The following is a 15,655-nucleotide window of genomic DNA, read 5'->3' as shown; positions in this document are numbered from 1 at the left end:
TACGCATTCAACAAAAAGATCACTGCCCATTACACCATGTTGTACCCGGAAATTCATAGAAATTATTGTAACTGGGGCTTTTGGAAAGCTATTATTAAGCACAAGCAAAGACCATTAAATCACAAGAAAACAAAATTTTCTGCAACTCCTAATGTCCATTTTCTGGTTTGCTAATATGGGTTGCGGGCTTATGGAAATCCCGTGCTCTAATCCAGCTTTCGGACTTAAAAAAAAAAAAATAAAAAAAAAAATAAAAATTTTACTCGGTATATTTAATCTTTCTTTGTTGAATATTAATGGAGTTTCTGTATTCCTAATAGAAAAACTCTATAGCCTGCTATAGACTCCTAGAGTGGCAAGAATGCAATGCGCGTACACGTCGTGGGTGCCAATCTCTTATCCTCTAAAACTCAGAGTTTCAACCTCACCGTCTACGTTTTCAATCTCTCAAACACAAACCCATTTCGAAAAGAGGCCAGGCGATGATTCCACGGATGTGCAACTCCCTCTACCTTCTCATGTGAAGTCCATTACCAGTACTTCAAACCCATTTGTGAAGCACTGTCTCAAGCTGCGCCACAGCTCTTCTTATCGCCACTCCCATGGTTCTGTTCTCGTTGTGGGTGCTACTCCTATAAGGTGTCATGCTAATCCTTCTCTCTTTGATTTCAATTTATCTGGGTTCTACGTTGTTATCAATCAAGCAACCAAAAATTTAAAAGGGTATCTGCTATTTTGTTTTTCTTACTCTGTTTTGGTTGCTGAGAATATGTAGGAAAGTGAAAGAAAATTAATTTTCAATTTTAGGTTTCTGTTGTTTTGGCTTCCAAGAATGGTCAGAAAATCCACGAATTTTATGCCAGTGATTACATTGAATTCCCCCGCTTTCCCTTTCTCAATTGAAACTTTAAATGTTGTGTTTTTTGTTCTGTTGGTTTTGTAACGAAAAATCTGGTAGTCAAGAATATTTAAGAGAATGGAAGAGAGAACTACATGTGAAAAGTATGTATCTTTATGTTTGATAAAGCTTTGGTATAAAAATTTATTGTAGGGAAATATACAGGTTTCAAGAGTCGTTGCACGGGAAAGATTTGGGAATGGATTGCTTACTTCTACTTGATAAAGCTGAGGTTCCTGAAGGGATAGATGATCTCTCTGTTCATATTGTGCGTGTGAGCTCTGTGGTGATGAAAAAACTTTCTGGCGTGCAATCAATTAAATCTATTGAAGCAATTGCCCTGATGAGAATTCCTACAAGTTTCTTCAATCTAGATGGTGATCAAGAAAAGGCAGATTGTCAAAGATGGTTCCCATCCCCACATCGAATTCTAGTCCTCGATGAGATCCAGGTGATTCTCACCACTTATCCTGAGTGGATCTTGTAGTTGGGATCCTCTTGGTCGATTTATCTTCTCTTGTTGTAGCCTTGCATTTTTTGTGTAAAAAGATCATGTACCCCTTGTCTGTTTGGTTTCAAAGACTGCTAAAAAGTGGGCGATTGCGAATGCTGCTCTAGTCTTCTTAGAAAGTATAAGAAAAAAGACATGGAAGGGGAATTCTATCACAAGTTTCTTTTAGGTAAATTCATATGAAGCCACCAATTTGTGATGCTTTGGGCCTGCAACTCAGTCACCTCATATTTCGTTTGTCATCTGAGTCAAAAGACACCTACACAAATACACACATAATATGCAAGACAGAAAACGTGAAATATGTTTGGTTGATGAAAATTGTTGCAACAAAATATATTAATTGAAGTCTCTTTCCTCTCCTCCATTTGATTTGTTAAATGCATAGAATGCCATAAAGGTTTCTTAGTGCTGCTTTGTTCAATAAACATGACATCTTAATTGATGATTCCTGAGATGCTGTTCGGTTTTCAGGTTATATTTGCAGGCAATTGAAGTCAGGAACCTTCTGGACATTTGTTTCACTAATTCAGTACTGTTATTCACTGCAGGACCCGGGAAACCTTGGTACGTTACTGAGATCAGCTTTGGCCTTTAGATGGGTAAGGAACAACTTGCAATCTCAAATTATCTGGCTTCTTTTTATACTTATTTTTTTCACAACCTTCTTATTTTATGTATTACTGGCCTATAGCGCGGGTTTTTCATTATAATTTGATTTTAAAATCTTTTTTGCAAAAATGTCTTAAAACATAATAGCAAAAAAAGAAAAAAAAAATCATAATAATGAAAAAGAAAAAAGAAAGAAATAAAATAAAGGTTATAGAGGAATTCATTAAATTCAAACAACTAATGATTTTTGCCATTCCAATGGACAAACGTTAGTGCCCCAAGTTTCCTTTAGCTGTCTATAGAATGCATTTAACCTGATTGGTTTATTAACTTGAAACTTCTCAGTGATAATGGTCACAAGCACTAGCAGTTTAAGGGCTACACTTATTGCAATTCAACAATCTTTTCTCATTCTTCAATAAGATATCCCACCTGTCCTTTTACTGAAAGGCAGGATTAACGATGAGCATTACAATCCTTAAAACTCCCTTTCTATAACTTCACTTTTTAATGGAACTGTTTTCTTGCATTTTCGTGCCCAACTCAAACTATTTGTCCTTCATCTATATTTCAAAAGGATGCCTAATATTGGGGCCGTTGTCCAACAGGGTGGTGCTTTTCTTCTTCCTGGTTGTTGTGATCCATTCAATGAGAAAGCTCTTCGAGCTAGCCGGGGTGCCTCCTTTCAGCTCCCTATAGTTTCTGGCAGTTGGATTCATCTTGAGGCCCTTATAAATGAATTTCAAATGAAGGCACTAGCTGGTCATCCAGAGAGTACAGGAGAATCAAAGACAGTATCTCAGCTTTCTCAAGGGCTAGCAGATTCTTTAGTAGATTTTCCATTGTGCTTGGTATTGGGTAGTGAAGGGAGTGGCCTGTCAGAGAAATCTCGACAGGTATGTGAGCTTGTGAGCATTCCGATGGCCGGGGAGTTTGAGTCTTTGAATGTTTCAGTTGCAGGTGGGATTTTCATGTATATGCTTTCAGCTCAAGATCTAGTGATCTGTCAGTCTGATTCTCCCTTAGAAACTAATCATGGCTTCCAACATGTGTGACCCTTTTGAATTGAGTTGCCACATGGAAAATGTCCTTTGGAGACTTTTCTTTTATTTGTTAAGAGTTTCATTTGTAACATCAACAGATTTTAAGCTTGTAATTACAAAATTCTGTGCAGTAAAATTGAATGGTGTTATTTCGCTGGAAGGTTTGGAGATTCTTTGAATTAATTACTGACATAGTATATGACTTGCTGGCCCAGTGCCTGGAGAATGCTTTCATTAGAGTAATTCCTTGTAATTTTTTTATTTTTATTTTTATTCTACATTTGTCAACTAGTCTTTCCATCATTCCATGTATACCATGATGATTGAGATTCTGTGAATTGTTTGTCATAATTCTTGGAATTCAAGAAGGAAATGAAAGAAAAAACGCATATAGGCTTCGCACTCAGACTATTCGGGCAGTTCAGGACTTGGGATCTCTTCTCTTATTCATTTTCTGCTTCGACACTTCGAAACTTGGGATACCGTTGAAATTTTGGAATTTGGGCAGAAATTTGAGATCTGGTTGATACCATGAATCCATGATCAAAATGAATGACATGTATTAATAGTTTTTAAAATATTTAGAATTTTTTTTAAATGATAAAGTAGCAGCAAAATAAAATTTTGACGGTAAAAATAAATTATTCTCCATTCGTAATTTTCCTTTGGTTATCTTACTTTAAAAAAAAAAAAGAAAAAAAAAAAAGAAGAAAGAAAATACATTTTTTTTTTCTTTTTTTTAATATTAATCCTGTAATTTTTTATGAATGGCCAGGATCGTCTTGGCTATTTATTAACCCAAACGTCACCGTTTAAGAGGCTGGGAGACTAAACCAAACGTTGGAAGAGTTTTTGGTTTGACGACGTTTAAGAGGGTGGGGACTGGGAGCGTCTCTTCGTAAAGCTAAAGTGGATCCAGCTTTCAACCCATCAGAACCACCACCACCACCGCCACCATCACCCCGGACGGCCAGCTGCTTGCCACGGAGAGATCTAAAGGGACTTTCGTATGGATCAATACCGTTGATGTATCACTGCTGCTTCAAGAGGTTTGTGATTGGTTTTTATAAATAACCTCGAGCTATATATCCCCTGAAATTTGAAGCTTTGAACTACAACACTTCTGGTTAAATTCATTAACCAAGTTGTACATGCTGTTGAAGTTTTCATGATTTGAGTCCTGCCGATTTTCCTACCGTTTCTAGGGTTCATCAGTGTTTCTGAATTGCTTTTTCTTGACCTCAATGTTGGAATCCTTTTTACCTCACTGCTAGTAAATATTATATCTGAATTGCTTAGGTGCTTTATTTACAAGATATTTAACAAGATGCAGTGTTTCTGAAAATAGTTTTTCTTTTTCTTTTTCCCCTAACATTCCAATTCCAGAAATACTGCATCTTGAATAAACATGTACTGCTTCTTGCAGGGCTGGAGAATGAAATATTCTGATTTTTAATTGTAAAGAAGTCAATAACATAACTCTTCATCTTCTGCGCAGAAAATTCTTGTTTAGTAAGAGAAAGGCAAACCAGCGTCAAACAGAAATTATTTTTTTTTTTTCATTCCCGCGTTGTTGAAAACAGTCTGTTCCTCACCCTCTTAAACGGTGACGTTTGGGCCAAGACAAATCCGGATCCATTTTTTTATAAACCGCCATTTGAGTAAATCTGAACACAAGAGTACGGTACACTCCTTGGCTTTGTACCGAATCCCGGAATCCCAGCCCAGCTCCTCCCGCACCAAGCAATGTCAGCGGGGAAGCCACACCAGCCTGCGTCCTCATCCTCACATTCCTGGCCCATGTGGTCTCTCCAAAGCTCCCTCCTCACCCTCGCCATCCTAACCCTTCTCTCATTCACCTACTTCTCCCTCAACTCCCTCCATTCCCCGCTCTCTTCATCCCCCACTCCTCAGGTCTCCGTTGCTAAACCGCTTGTTGGCAATGAAAAAGCATGTCAACAAGCGGTGAGCGACGGCGTGGACGAGGAGGAGTTCTCGGATATTTACCATTCGCCGAGCGTTTTCCGCTTGAACTATGCTGAGATGGAGCGGAGATTCAAGGTGTACATATACCCCGACGGCGATCCCAACACGTTCTACCAGACGCCCAGGAAGCTCACCGGGAAGTACGCCAGCGAGGGCTACTTCTTCCAGAACATTCGCGAGAGTCGCTTCCGCACCGACGATCCCAACCGGGCTCACCTCTTCTTCATCCCTATCTCCTGCCACAAGATGCGGGGCAAGGTACGGGTCTCCGGATTTTGGCGTTTTGATCTTTTGCATTTTTGGGGGAATTTGTGCAATTAATGCTGTGTTTGGCTGCTGGGAAAATTGAAGAAGTGGAATTTGTGATTTTTTAGGATTTTCATTGTTAGGGGGATCCACTCGATTGAGATAGAAATTTACATTGTGTGAATTACGTTGTAGATGGAGGGAAGATGATTTTTTTTTTTTTTTGTTACTAGATTTTCTATGTTAATGTATAGAATGTATGCGTAGATGCGAAATTTCATGGAGAATCTATGTGAAGTCTGAAAGTTCATTGTCGTTTGTAGGCATCTATGAAGAATCCATGCTAGGTGTTGTGTAAGGGTTCTCCAATTAATCTCTTGATGTTTTAAGTTGAATAGGTATAGCGTATGAAAATGGAAAAGTTCACATACAAAGCAGTTCAAGTTAGTGCGACGGCCCCAGAGACATAATGCGTCATAAGCATGTAATAGAGATCTAAATCATGTAGGTGGAGAGTTTTGTTTCCTCAATTATGGAAAGATCTGACTACATTTTTGATTTAATAAGATTGTCTATTACTTATCAAAAAAAATTAAATTTTTTGGTTTAATATTGCTTATTTTTTTAAGTGAATGCTATAGACTATAACTAACCTGCCTTATCACGTTCATGTCAAGATAAAAAATGAATGAATGGTAACTTAAAATATCAAACATAGGGCATCGGCCCTCTTCTAACAGTTGCTCATTTTTTTGTTCTTTTGGTTAGATGTGTTGGAAGGTTTTACCTTTCTAATTATGGTAGCATGTTTATGCAATCGGAACTATTGCTGAATTTGTCAGATGTTGGTCATGTTCAAGATATATACAACTAATACAACACACACATCTGAGTTGCGTTGTGGTTCTCTTCTATGCTGATATGGGATGCTTGCATGATTGTGTCCAGGGAACTTCTTATGAGAATATGACCATAATTGTCCACAACTATGTGCAAAGCTTAATCTCCAAATATCCTTACTGGAATCGGACCTTGGGTGCGGATCATTTTTTCGTCACTTGTCATGATGTTGGTGTTAGGGCAACTGAAGGAGTTGAGCTACTGGTAAAGAATTCAATTCGGGTTGTGTGTTCCCCAAGCTATGATGTTGGATTCATTCCGCACAAAGATGTTGCTCTTCCTCAAGTATTGCAGCCATTTGCTCTTCCAGCTGGAGGAAATGATCTTGAAAATAGGTAAAATTTGGATGTGAACTTTTTTAATTGCCTTATTAGCATACTTTCATGTGTTGACTAGCTTACAAGTAGATGACACATGCCCATTTCGTGGGGTTGTTTTTCCAGCTTTATTTATTCGTTACTCCTTTTTTCTGAGCTATTCCTTAAAATGTAAATGTGTTATTTCTTAAAAGTCCATATTGGAAAAATGGTACACGAACTGGAAATTTATGTCTCCCTCCAATTTAAAATATTCTCCTGGAATTTAAGCAGCTATTGTATTCTTATCCTAGATGCATTGTGGTTACTGCTTTGCTTTGTGTATCATGACACACTAGAACCAAATGAGTGAGGAAGATACAAAGGTTCACTTATCTGAATTAGGTTCACCAAACTATTCCAATCCCCCAACTTCTATGCCAACATCAAACAAGCAGACACAATACAATTCAGCAGCAACATAACAGAAGCTCTAAGCATCTAACAGCAATCAACATCAGCAACATAACAGAACATGACAAACTTTGCAGATAACCATCCTAGGAGCTATACAACAATCAATTGCCCCAAAATCCATCAAAACAGCTGAAGAGATGCCCCATTTATTACAAATTATCACTTTTTTTTTTTTTTTTTTTCATTTTCCTTGAATTTCCCCTTTCCCACAATTCTAGTCCTAAACTCCCAAAGATCTGGTTACTCTGCAACAGCATGAATGGTCTGCCAGAGCCTCTGTTCTTCAACAACTTTTTTTTTTTTGAACTTGCATAGGAACTTTTGTTACTCTGAAAGTGGATTAATAGTAGAGCTTATTGGAAATATGTGAAACTTGAACCTATTTTAGTTCGGACACCAGCTAGAGTAGCTTTGTGTAACACCCCACCTCAATGAAACACAATATTGTCCGCTTTTGGCTCTCCCAAATCAGACTTCCCAGGAGGTCACCCATCCTAGCACTACTCCAACAGAAGCACGCTTAATTGCGGAGTTTTGATGGGATCATGACCATCACGGCTTTAAAACGCGTTGTTGTCATTAAGGGTGTAGTATACATTTAAGCACATCCTCATCTCCATACTCAGGCAATGTGGGATGTCACAATCATCCCCTCTTAAGACCCAGCGTCCCCGCTGGCGACCCTCATGGGATTAGCTCAATCTTGGTGTTCGTCCCAACGAGTGCCCGCTAACGATCTTCATGGGCTTGTGCACGCTCTCCCCATCTCAAGCTAGGCAATGGCTTTGATAATATTTGTAACACTCCACCTCAATGACACACAATATTGTTCGCTTTTGGATCCCCTAAACCAGATTTTTCAGGAGGTCACCCATCTTAGTACTATTCCAGCAAAAGCACACTTAACTGTGGAGTTCTGATGGGATCATGACCATCACGGCTTTAAAACGCGTTGTTGTCATTAAGGGTGTAGTATACATTCAAGCACATCCTCATCTCCATGCTCAGGCGATGTGGGACATCACACTTTGTGTACTCCTTCCTTTCTTAAGGTGGAGGTCTGGTCCTGGGTTCAACTCATTAAGTGTGGGAACTTGTGGGGTTCGGGGTTCTTATAATCTTCATTGGGAAAAAAAAAATACTAAAGAAAAGAAAGTTTTGGACAAATTGTTTTATAAAGTGTATCTCTTTGTATGGGAACACCTGTTAAATCTTTATACATGTGAATGTCTCTTGAAGTTAAAGATAGCAGAAGGCATCTTCATTTTTTTTTTTTTTTTAATTTTTTATGCTAGCAGCTAAGAGCTTAGATGGACTATTTCATAAAATTAAATAGCAATTGGAGAAGCTGTCTATCCAATGTCTGAAGCATAATTCAGAAGCTCAGTTCACTTGATCTAAATAGAGTCAACTTTCCAACCTAGACGTGTTCAATAATGTTTTTGAGTATCTCTATATAATAATACTATTTCACATTCCCTCAGCACCATCAAATTCTGCCAAGACCAGGATTTGTTTTTTAACTTTCTTCATTGTGATTTTTCATCATGATGGTAAGATTTCATCCCTAGCTGTCCTTTTTAGTAATATTTTTAGCTTTTGAGGTTATTATAAACCATATCTATGTCTTTATACAAACTAGAATTATCAGGAAACGAGAACTCCTATAGGCACCCTGTCCTCATCTTGAATACTACATTGTTTTCGTTTCATAAGAGTGTCTCATGGTGTCGTCTTATTGCTTGCTGAGAGTTGTCAACTTTCTATAGGTTAAAACATGGCTTACATGGGCAGCCAAATATGATTTATTTATTTTATTAACTTATAGAACCCAGCAAGGCAGTTCGTTGCTCATAAACATAACAAACGTGCTTTGCAGGACAACACTTGGTTTTTGGGCTGGACATCGGAACTCTAAAATTAGAGTTATACTAGCGCGAGTTTGGGAGAATGACACTGAACTTGATATTTCGAACAACAGAATAAATAGGGCTATGGGACCTCTCCTATATCAAAAGAGGTTTTATAGGACTAAATTCTGCATATGCCCTGGTGGTTCCCAGGTCAACAGTGCTCGCATAACTGACTCAATCCATTATGGGTGTGTTCCTGGTAAGATTTCAATGCTTCTTGGTTGTTTGTATGAGAGAGGTACTGATGGTTTTCCTTCCATTTTCACTCATTAAATGCATGGTAAATATGGATGTTAGAACCATATGCCTGGATGATTGGGTAAACAGAGATGAATTAAAGACCAGTTGGCTGTCCCAAATTACGCTTTATTCACTAATACGCTGGCCTAATATACTGAAAACGGAAGACCTAAACACAATAATATCTCTTTATCTCTCTATCTCTTCTCCATCATGACAGACGGTAGCAGAGTGTGCAGCACGCGAGAGAGAGAGAAAAATGAGATAAAATTAAAAATGAATATAATATATATTAAAAAGATTATTTTAATAAAGTACAGTAAAGATTTAGATAGTGCGATGTATGAAGTTTTCGAAAAGTAGTTTTTTTTTTTTTTTTTTTTTTTTTTTTTTTAAAAAACTAAAATTTAGAGAACCTTTGCCTAGTGATGTGAATGCCCTAATGAGGTAAATCTAACATAGTCCCCCCCCCCCTCCTCTTCTCCTTCTCTTCTTCTCCCCTTCTTGCATAAAGACTTGGATTAGGTTCCAGTTCACATTTGAGATTGGTACTCTTAAACGTGTGCTGTTTTTGGCTAATACATTAGCAGTGGTGTTTTGTTGCAAAATTACTTAAAAGATACCGTGTGAACAATGTCAAGAGCCTGTGGGGTATCTTAGAAGTTAATCTTATTAATTTAAGGAATTAAAGTGCAGGTTCCTGTCTCAGTTTGATGTTTGGGTTTTTTGCTTGGGGACTTTCACATATCTTGTTAATATTTCCGTTCTAAGTCTTTCTCGCCCACCCTAAGTTCTTTATGTTTTGATCTCTTGCAGTGATATTGTCAAATTATTATGACCTGCCATTCAATGATATTCTTGATTGGCATAAATTTGCCGTTGTGCTTAAGGAGAATGATGTGTACCAGCTCAAGCAAATTCTCAAGGACATACCTGATGCTGAGTTTGTTGCACTCCATAAGAACTTAGTTAAGGTAGTGAACTTGAAAATTTTAGACACAGTATTTGATTTATTTACTTTTCGTTTTTCATATGATCAATCTGTTCCTACCCTTTATTATATTGTTTTGGTGTATGTATGTGTATCTGTTTTGTTTATAGGGCTTCAACTTCCATAGGTGAAGACTTGTACCGAAAAAGTCCTTAATTGGTGGTCTCTATTATGTACTTCTTTTGTACTTGGGGTGAACCCCTTTGCGCTTCCTAATAAGATCAATTACTTATTTAAAGAAAAAAGAAGACATGTACCAAAAAACTTACTGCTGTACTCTACGTAAACTACAATTGATGTGAATTTTTTTTTTTTGAATTGTTTTTTTTATCAGGTTCAGAGGCATTACCAATGGAACTCTCCACCCACCAAATTTGATGCATTCCATATGGTCATGTATGAGCTTTGGCTTCGCCACCATGGCATCAAATATTGATTTATTATTTAAACAAATCTACTTTTTGTACATTTACTGGCTAGTAACCCATCATCTTGTACATTATCTTATACAGTTCTCTCATCTTCCCTAATTAATTTATGATGAAGGGATGTAAAGTTTCAAGTTCCTAGAGGCAGAGGGTCATTATTTGTTCTTTACAATCTGGTTCAATTCCCACTACTGTTCTTGGTATTTATTTTCTTCAATCTGATATTCAGAAAGCCTTGTAAACTAGGATTTCTAATGTAGATTTTAGGGTAAAGAGCCGGAAAAGTTTCTATGCAAGGATAATATGATCCGACTCAAACTCATTAGTTCTCTGGTTGCTGCTCAACTCTGAACCCCTCTCGTCCCTGGATCCACTGGTTCTAATAGTTCCCATCGCCAAGTCAGTGGAGCTTGCAGCAGATTTCTCTCTTTTCAATGTCAAATATGTCAACAAGGATACGTAAAGCATCATTGTTAGAAAAGCTAGTACTCCTGTGAAGATCAATCCGATCTTCGGCATCTTGTTACTCATTATCCATCCCATCAAAGTCGTGCTTAAGAAATATAGGTTGATCCCAATTAAGCAACAGCACAGTAGCCATGAGACAAGACTTACCTACATGTGGTGGAAGCACCAAAAGCAAATGTCATGTACCATGTAGCCAAAAAGCTTTCTAAAAATTGCAATATCTTACAGGTTTGGGGTTCTTGTGGTGACCCATCTTGGCCTCGCTGCTGGTGAACCTGAGGAGAGGAACCAATGCGAATGGCAGCTCGAATGATAAGATCATCTGAACATAAAAAGTGCCATAAGTTGAGTTTAAGAAGTAGTGATGGATTAAAAATTAGAAGTAAATTTATGGTTTGGAATTACAGAAGCAACAATGATAAGTTTTGCAGCTCCCTGAGATCCGCCTATGATGCATGCCACTAAACTTGGAGCAATGGCTATGCACCTTGTGAGTAAGTTTCTCAACCAGACCTTCATCTTCAAATCCAAGAAACCCTGAAAAAAAGTCATGCTTAATGCTTCATTAGTCTCTCTCAATTAAGCTTACTTAAATATTTGTGTCTCTTAAGGGAAAAAGCGATTCATGTATATATCAACAAGTACCTGCATAATGTACTGGCCGGCATATGTTCCTGTAACAGTTGAACTCTGACCAGAAGCAAGCAAAGATATGGCATACAACTTCGAACTCCAGTTGCCAATGGCATTCTATTACACCACCACAAGTCATAATAAAACCATCAGAAAACCCTTTAATCCCCATGTTCTTGTTGGAAGTGAAAGAAATGTTAATGATAATAGAAGAAGAGATATTAAGACCTTAAACAAGAAAGCTGCAGAATTGAGAGAAATATTCTTGCAATGAGCTGCGTTTTCTAAAAAGATATTTAGATCGGAGCACACGCTACCAGTAACAGATACGACTGCCACATTGATGAGAAACGCTAGGAACAATGCTAGCCCGCTTTCTATCAAAAAGTGCTTGCTTGCAATCTAAGTCACAGAGAGAGAGAGAGAGAGAGAGAGGTGCTTTGTTTAATAATATTTTTTTTTTAAAAAAAAAAAATTAGTATAAGATAATAATTGAAAGTTTTAGCCACTTACCCTAATGTCATCATAGGTGCGAGGGATTTTTCTTGATATAACCAATGCTGAGTGAAGAAAAAGATTGTGCCTGTAGTTTGATTAATTATATAAGAACACAGCTTGAGACTGGTTATTTTTGATGGCTCTAACATGACTTATATATATTCTAATACAAAGAGCTTATAAACATGGGAAAACAAATATAACTATTAGAGAGGATTAGGAGTTCATGATGTTGGGCTAGGAATCGGCAGTTATATATGGGTGGAGGAGTAGCACTGTGAAGAAAAAGAAAGGAGAATCAGGGATGTGTATCGATAAATGATTGAGGTTTGTGAGGTGTTTCTAAGCTCACGCCTAGCTAGCTAAGCTCTAACGCAAAAAATGAAACAGATTATTCAATCATTTGGCCTTAGCTAGTTTCAATGTTATCATCCTCCCTGAATTGGTATATGAATATCCTTTTTTACTTTTTATTTTTTATCTTCAGTAAAATGTTTTTATATCCTTTATTGCTAGTTAAAATTAGGGGAAATTATCATTTCTCCTATGAACTATCACGCGATGATCATTTCCCCATCAACTACCAACTTTACATGCATTAGGACCCCATCAAACTACCATTTTGTTACCAAAATCTCCCTTCTGTCAGTTAAGGTCGTTAAGTAGGACGGTCAACCCTGTAAACAGTGTTGTGAATAGTACTTACGCTGTGAACAGTACGGTTGACCGTCCGACTTAATTGCCTTGACTGACGGAAATATGGGGTTTTGGTAATAAAATGGAAGTTTGAAGGGGTTGTAATATAAAGTTGGTAGTTGATGGGAGAAATAGTCATCGCGTGGTAGTTTATTAGAGAAAAAAGGATAATTTCTCCAAAAATTATGTTTAAAATTATTTATATGTTAGTCCACCCAAAAGAAATAAATATGACAAGATGGTGGTGCAGGTGCTGTAACTTTTCACAAGTTTATGAAGAAAAGTAATTTAAACGTCCAGGAAGAACATGTTTAGTGTAAATATATACTCAGGTGTATATATGTACATATATAAGCTTCCCCAAATTATCTAAAGTTAGAAAAGTAGGAGCATGGTGTCTGAAAGTACGGCATGATGAGAGCTCCCAAAAGAGCAATGGCAGCTGAGGTGGCCCCTTTCCCCTCCAATTTGGGAACAAACATTCCGGTGAGGATCCCCTTTGGACTAGGCCTGACGTGAAGCAGTACAGCGAAGAAGCAACCACCCACTACCATTACTAGCACACCAATCACAACCTCCAGCTTCCTTATCTAATTTTACAAACATAAACAAAAACATATATATATCACTAGTAATTCCGATCCAACATGTTAAAGAAAGGAAAAGAGATGTCTATATATGTGTGTGTGTGTGTGTGTGTGTGTGTGAGTAGCTGCAGCAACTAATTACACCATATCGTTGCAGTCCAAGGAGGAGGAGAGTGTTCAATCCAGCCAGCAGGACACCACTCCACATGGGTATTTTAAGGAGTATGTTGAGAGCAAATGCCGTTCCTATCACTGCATGCAAATATATAATTAATATATCACAACATGCAACGTCTATGTACGTACTCATTTCTCTCTCTCTCTCTCTCTCTCTCTCTCTCTCTCTATATATATATATATATGTTAATCGATCATGTAGAAGTACTTAAAAGCCTGTCAATACGTACCTTCAGGGATATCGCTAGCTATAACGGCAACCTCAGCAAGTATCCACAGGCAGTATTTCACTGGAAGAGGGTACTCTTCCTTGCAATGCTCAGCAAGATGCTTTCCTGTAAGCAAATAATATTATATGGTAAACATGATGCGGATGGTTATAACGGCGGCTAGAGTTAATGCTACAATTATATCATTAATTTTTGTTTGTTTGCATGGACTACTTTGAAATAAACATGCAGCTGGTGTTTGAGTAGATCAAGCACAGAGGGAAAACCTGTTGCCACCCCTAAATTTGCAGAACGAGACTGGATTATCAAGGCAAATGTCAGCCCAACTAGCACGATCCATAGCAACTGCTTATATATATAATATAAAATAAATGCACTAGAATCCATAAGAAGAAGAATAAGAAAAGTATATATAAAAAAAAAAAAAAATTAAGAGAAAACTATATTTATCCCTTCAAACTGACTTTCAAACTTGGATTTCCACCCGTCTCTTACAAGCTAGCTACTATTTCGTTGAATTTAAATTAAAAAGGATTGAAACATGGAATACAGACAATACAAATTATAAAACCGCTTATATTCTCTTATGTTTCAGATGTGTAATTAAAGTTTCCCATATATTATTTTAGAAAGAAAAAAAAGGAGAGAATATGGAGGAAAATTACCTCGTATTTATGATCCGCACCAGCTTGTAAATCTGTCTGCACTTCATTTACGTAACAAACAAAGCAGGAAGTCATATATAAGCAAATTAAACCGAACAACCTTTTTTGTATTACAAGGAATTAGAGGAAACAAAAAGTAAAAGTAATAAGAGAGAGAGAGAGAGACAGAGAGAGAGAGGGTGAAATGTAGCATACAGTTTCCGGGGTCAAGATAGGCAACAGAAACAAGAAAACCAGGTCCTACACAACCCAAAAAATTCTTCCATCTAGGGGTCTCTTGTAGCTGAACTTGAGCCATTGATCTTTCAATCTTGCAGTCTTCTACTACTGAACCCGATTATCAAAACTAGTTATCAACGTATCCTATTTATAAACCCAAATAAATAGTTAGGGGGGAGTCCATACGTAAGGTGCAATAATTCAACGTACTACAGCCAAGATTAAAGAATGACCCCGTGTTACACAAACAAGTCAAATCGGTAGCTAGATGGTATTTTCAAGATCATTACGATCATGACAACACATATAGTCAGAATATAAATTAAATTAAATCTACTAGTAAATATTATTTTGATTAATTAGAATATAAATTAAACGATTAAATCCATTTCTTATTGTCAGTGTAATTAAAATGTTAAAATAACTAATTATTTAACTTGAGTTTAAAATGTTAAATTCATACTTTGATTGGTTCCAAAGCTTTTATAAGAGATGTCTATTAAAATGATGTAAAATTTATTTATTTATTTATTTTGATAGGTCCGCACAAGAGGAGGTGAGGGATTCGAACTTATATATTTGATAGGTTCCAAAAGATGGGCATCTTCAAGGTTCTCATCAAAACGTGCTGGCTTTTCCTTATGGAACGGATTGTATCTAATCCAAAATCAAAGAGGAATTTGCTTTTCCTGTGGGATGACAAGTTCAACAAGAAATAATAAGTGGTGGCCTTGCTGTAGGGATAAGGTAGACGTGGCTTGGAGTAGAACCGCGGCTTGGACTAGCCTACTAGGAACTATGAATGGCGGTACAAGGTGTGGCGTTGGGTTGAGCCATGGAGGCTAGGGCCGGAGGTGACTGTGAGCATTCTCCCTAGTGTTGGCGAAGGCCGGAACCCGCGGTGTGCAGACATGGGAATTAAGCAGCCGTGTGCACTGCAA

General features: G+C 37.5%; 3 protein-coding genes across 4 annotated transcripts; 2 read left to right on the top strand and 1 right to left on the bottom strand.

The window, feature by feature from the left end:
• Nucleotides 1-325: 325 nt before the first annotated feature.
• Nucleotides 326-3,359, top strand: LOC132171977 (uncharacterized). Its single transcript, XM_059583398.1, has 4 exons — nt 326-639; nt 1,052-1,349; nt 1,961-2,011; nt 2,630-3,359. Exons 1-4 carry the CDS (start codon nt 362-364, stop codon nt 3,074-3,076), a joined length of 1,074 nt encoding a protein of 357 aa, XP_059439381.1. The 5' UTR covers nt 326-361; the 3' UTR covers nt 3,077-3,359.
• A 572-nt stretch (nt 3,360-3,931) lies between these two features.
• LOC132171976 (probable glycosyltransferase At5g03795) lies at nt 3,932-10,684 on the top strand. Its single transcript, XM_059583397.1, has 6 exons — nt 3,932-4,113; nt 4,563-5,308; nt 6,245-6,531; nt 8,849-9,081; nt 9,939-10,096; nt 10,448-10,684. Exons 2-6 carry the CDS (start codon nt 4,811-4,813, stop codon nt 10,547-10,549), a joined length of 1,278 nt encoding a protein of 425 aa, XP_059439380.1. The 5' UTR covers nt 3,932-4,113; nt 4,563-4,810; the 3' UTR covers nt 10,550-10,684.
• Nucleotides 10,534-14,810, bottom strand: LOC132171975 (metal transporter Nramp7.2-like). 2 transcript variants are annotated; one of them, XM_059583395.1, is made up of 12 exons: nt 14,691-14,810; nt 14,496-14,536; nt 14,097-14,175; nt 13,831-13,935; nt 13,566-13,675; nt 13,245-13,426; nt 12,156-12,225; nt 11,871-12,044; nt 11,655-11,759; nt 11,415-11,546; nt 11,236-11,331; nt 10,534-11,156 (listed from the first exon to the last, which is right to left on the bottom strand). In XM_059583395.1, exons 1-12 carry the CDS (start codon nt 14,791-14,793, stop codon nt 10,830-10,832), a joined length of 1,524 nt encoding a protein of 507 aa, XP_059439378.1. In that variant the 5' UTR covers nt 14,794-14,810; the 3' UTR covers nt 10,534-10,829. The 2 variants fall into 2 exon arrangements, with proteins under 2 accessions (XP_059439378.1, XP_059439379.1); XM_059583396.1 differs by having other exon boundaries at nt 11,424-11,546.
• Between the last annotated feature and the right edge of the window lie 845 nt (nt 14,811-15,655).

Source organism: Corylus avellana, chromosome ca2, assembly GCF_901000735.1.
Source record: "Corylus avellana chromosome ca2, CavTom2PMs-1.0".
Classification (NCBI taxonomy): Eukaryota; Viridiplantae; Streptophyta; class Magnoliopsida; order Fagales; family Betulaceae; genus Corylus; species Corylus avellana.
This window is presented reverse-complemented; position numbering and strand designations above follow the sequence as displayed.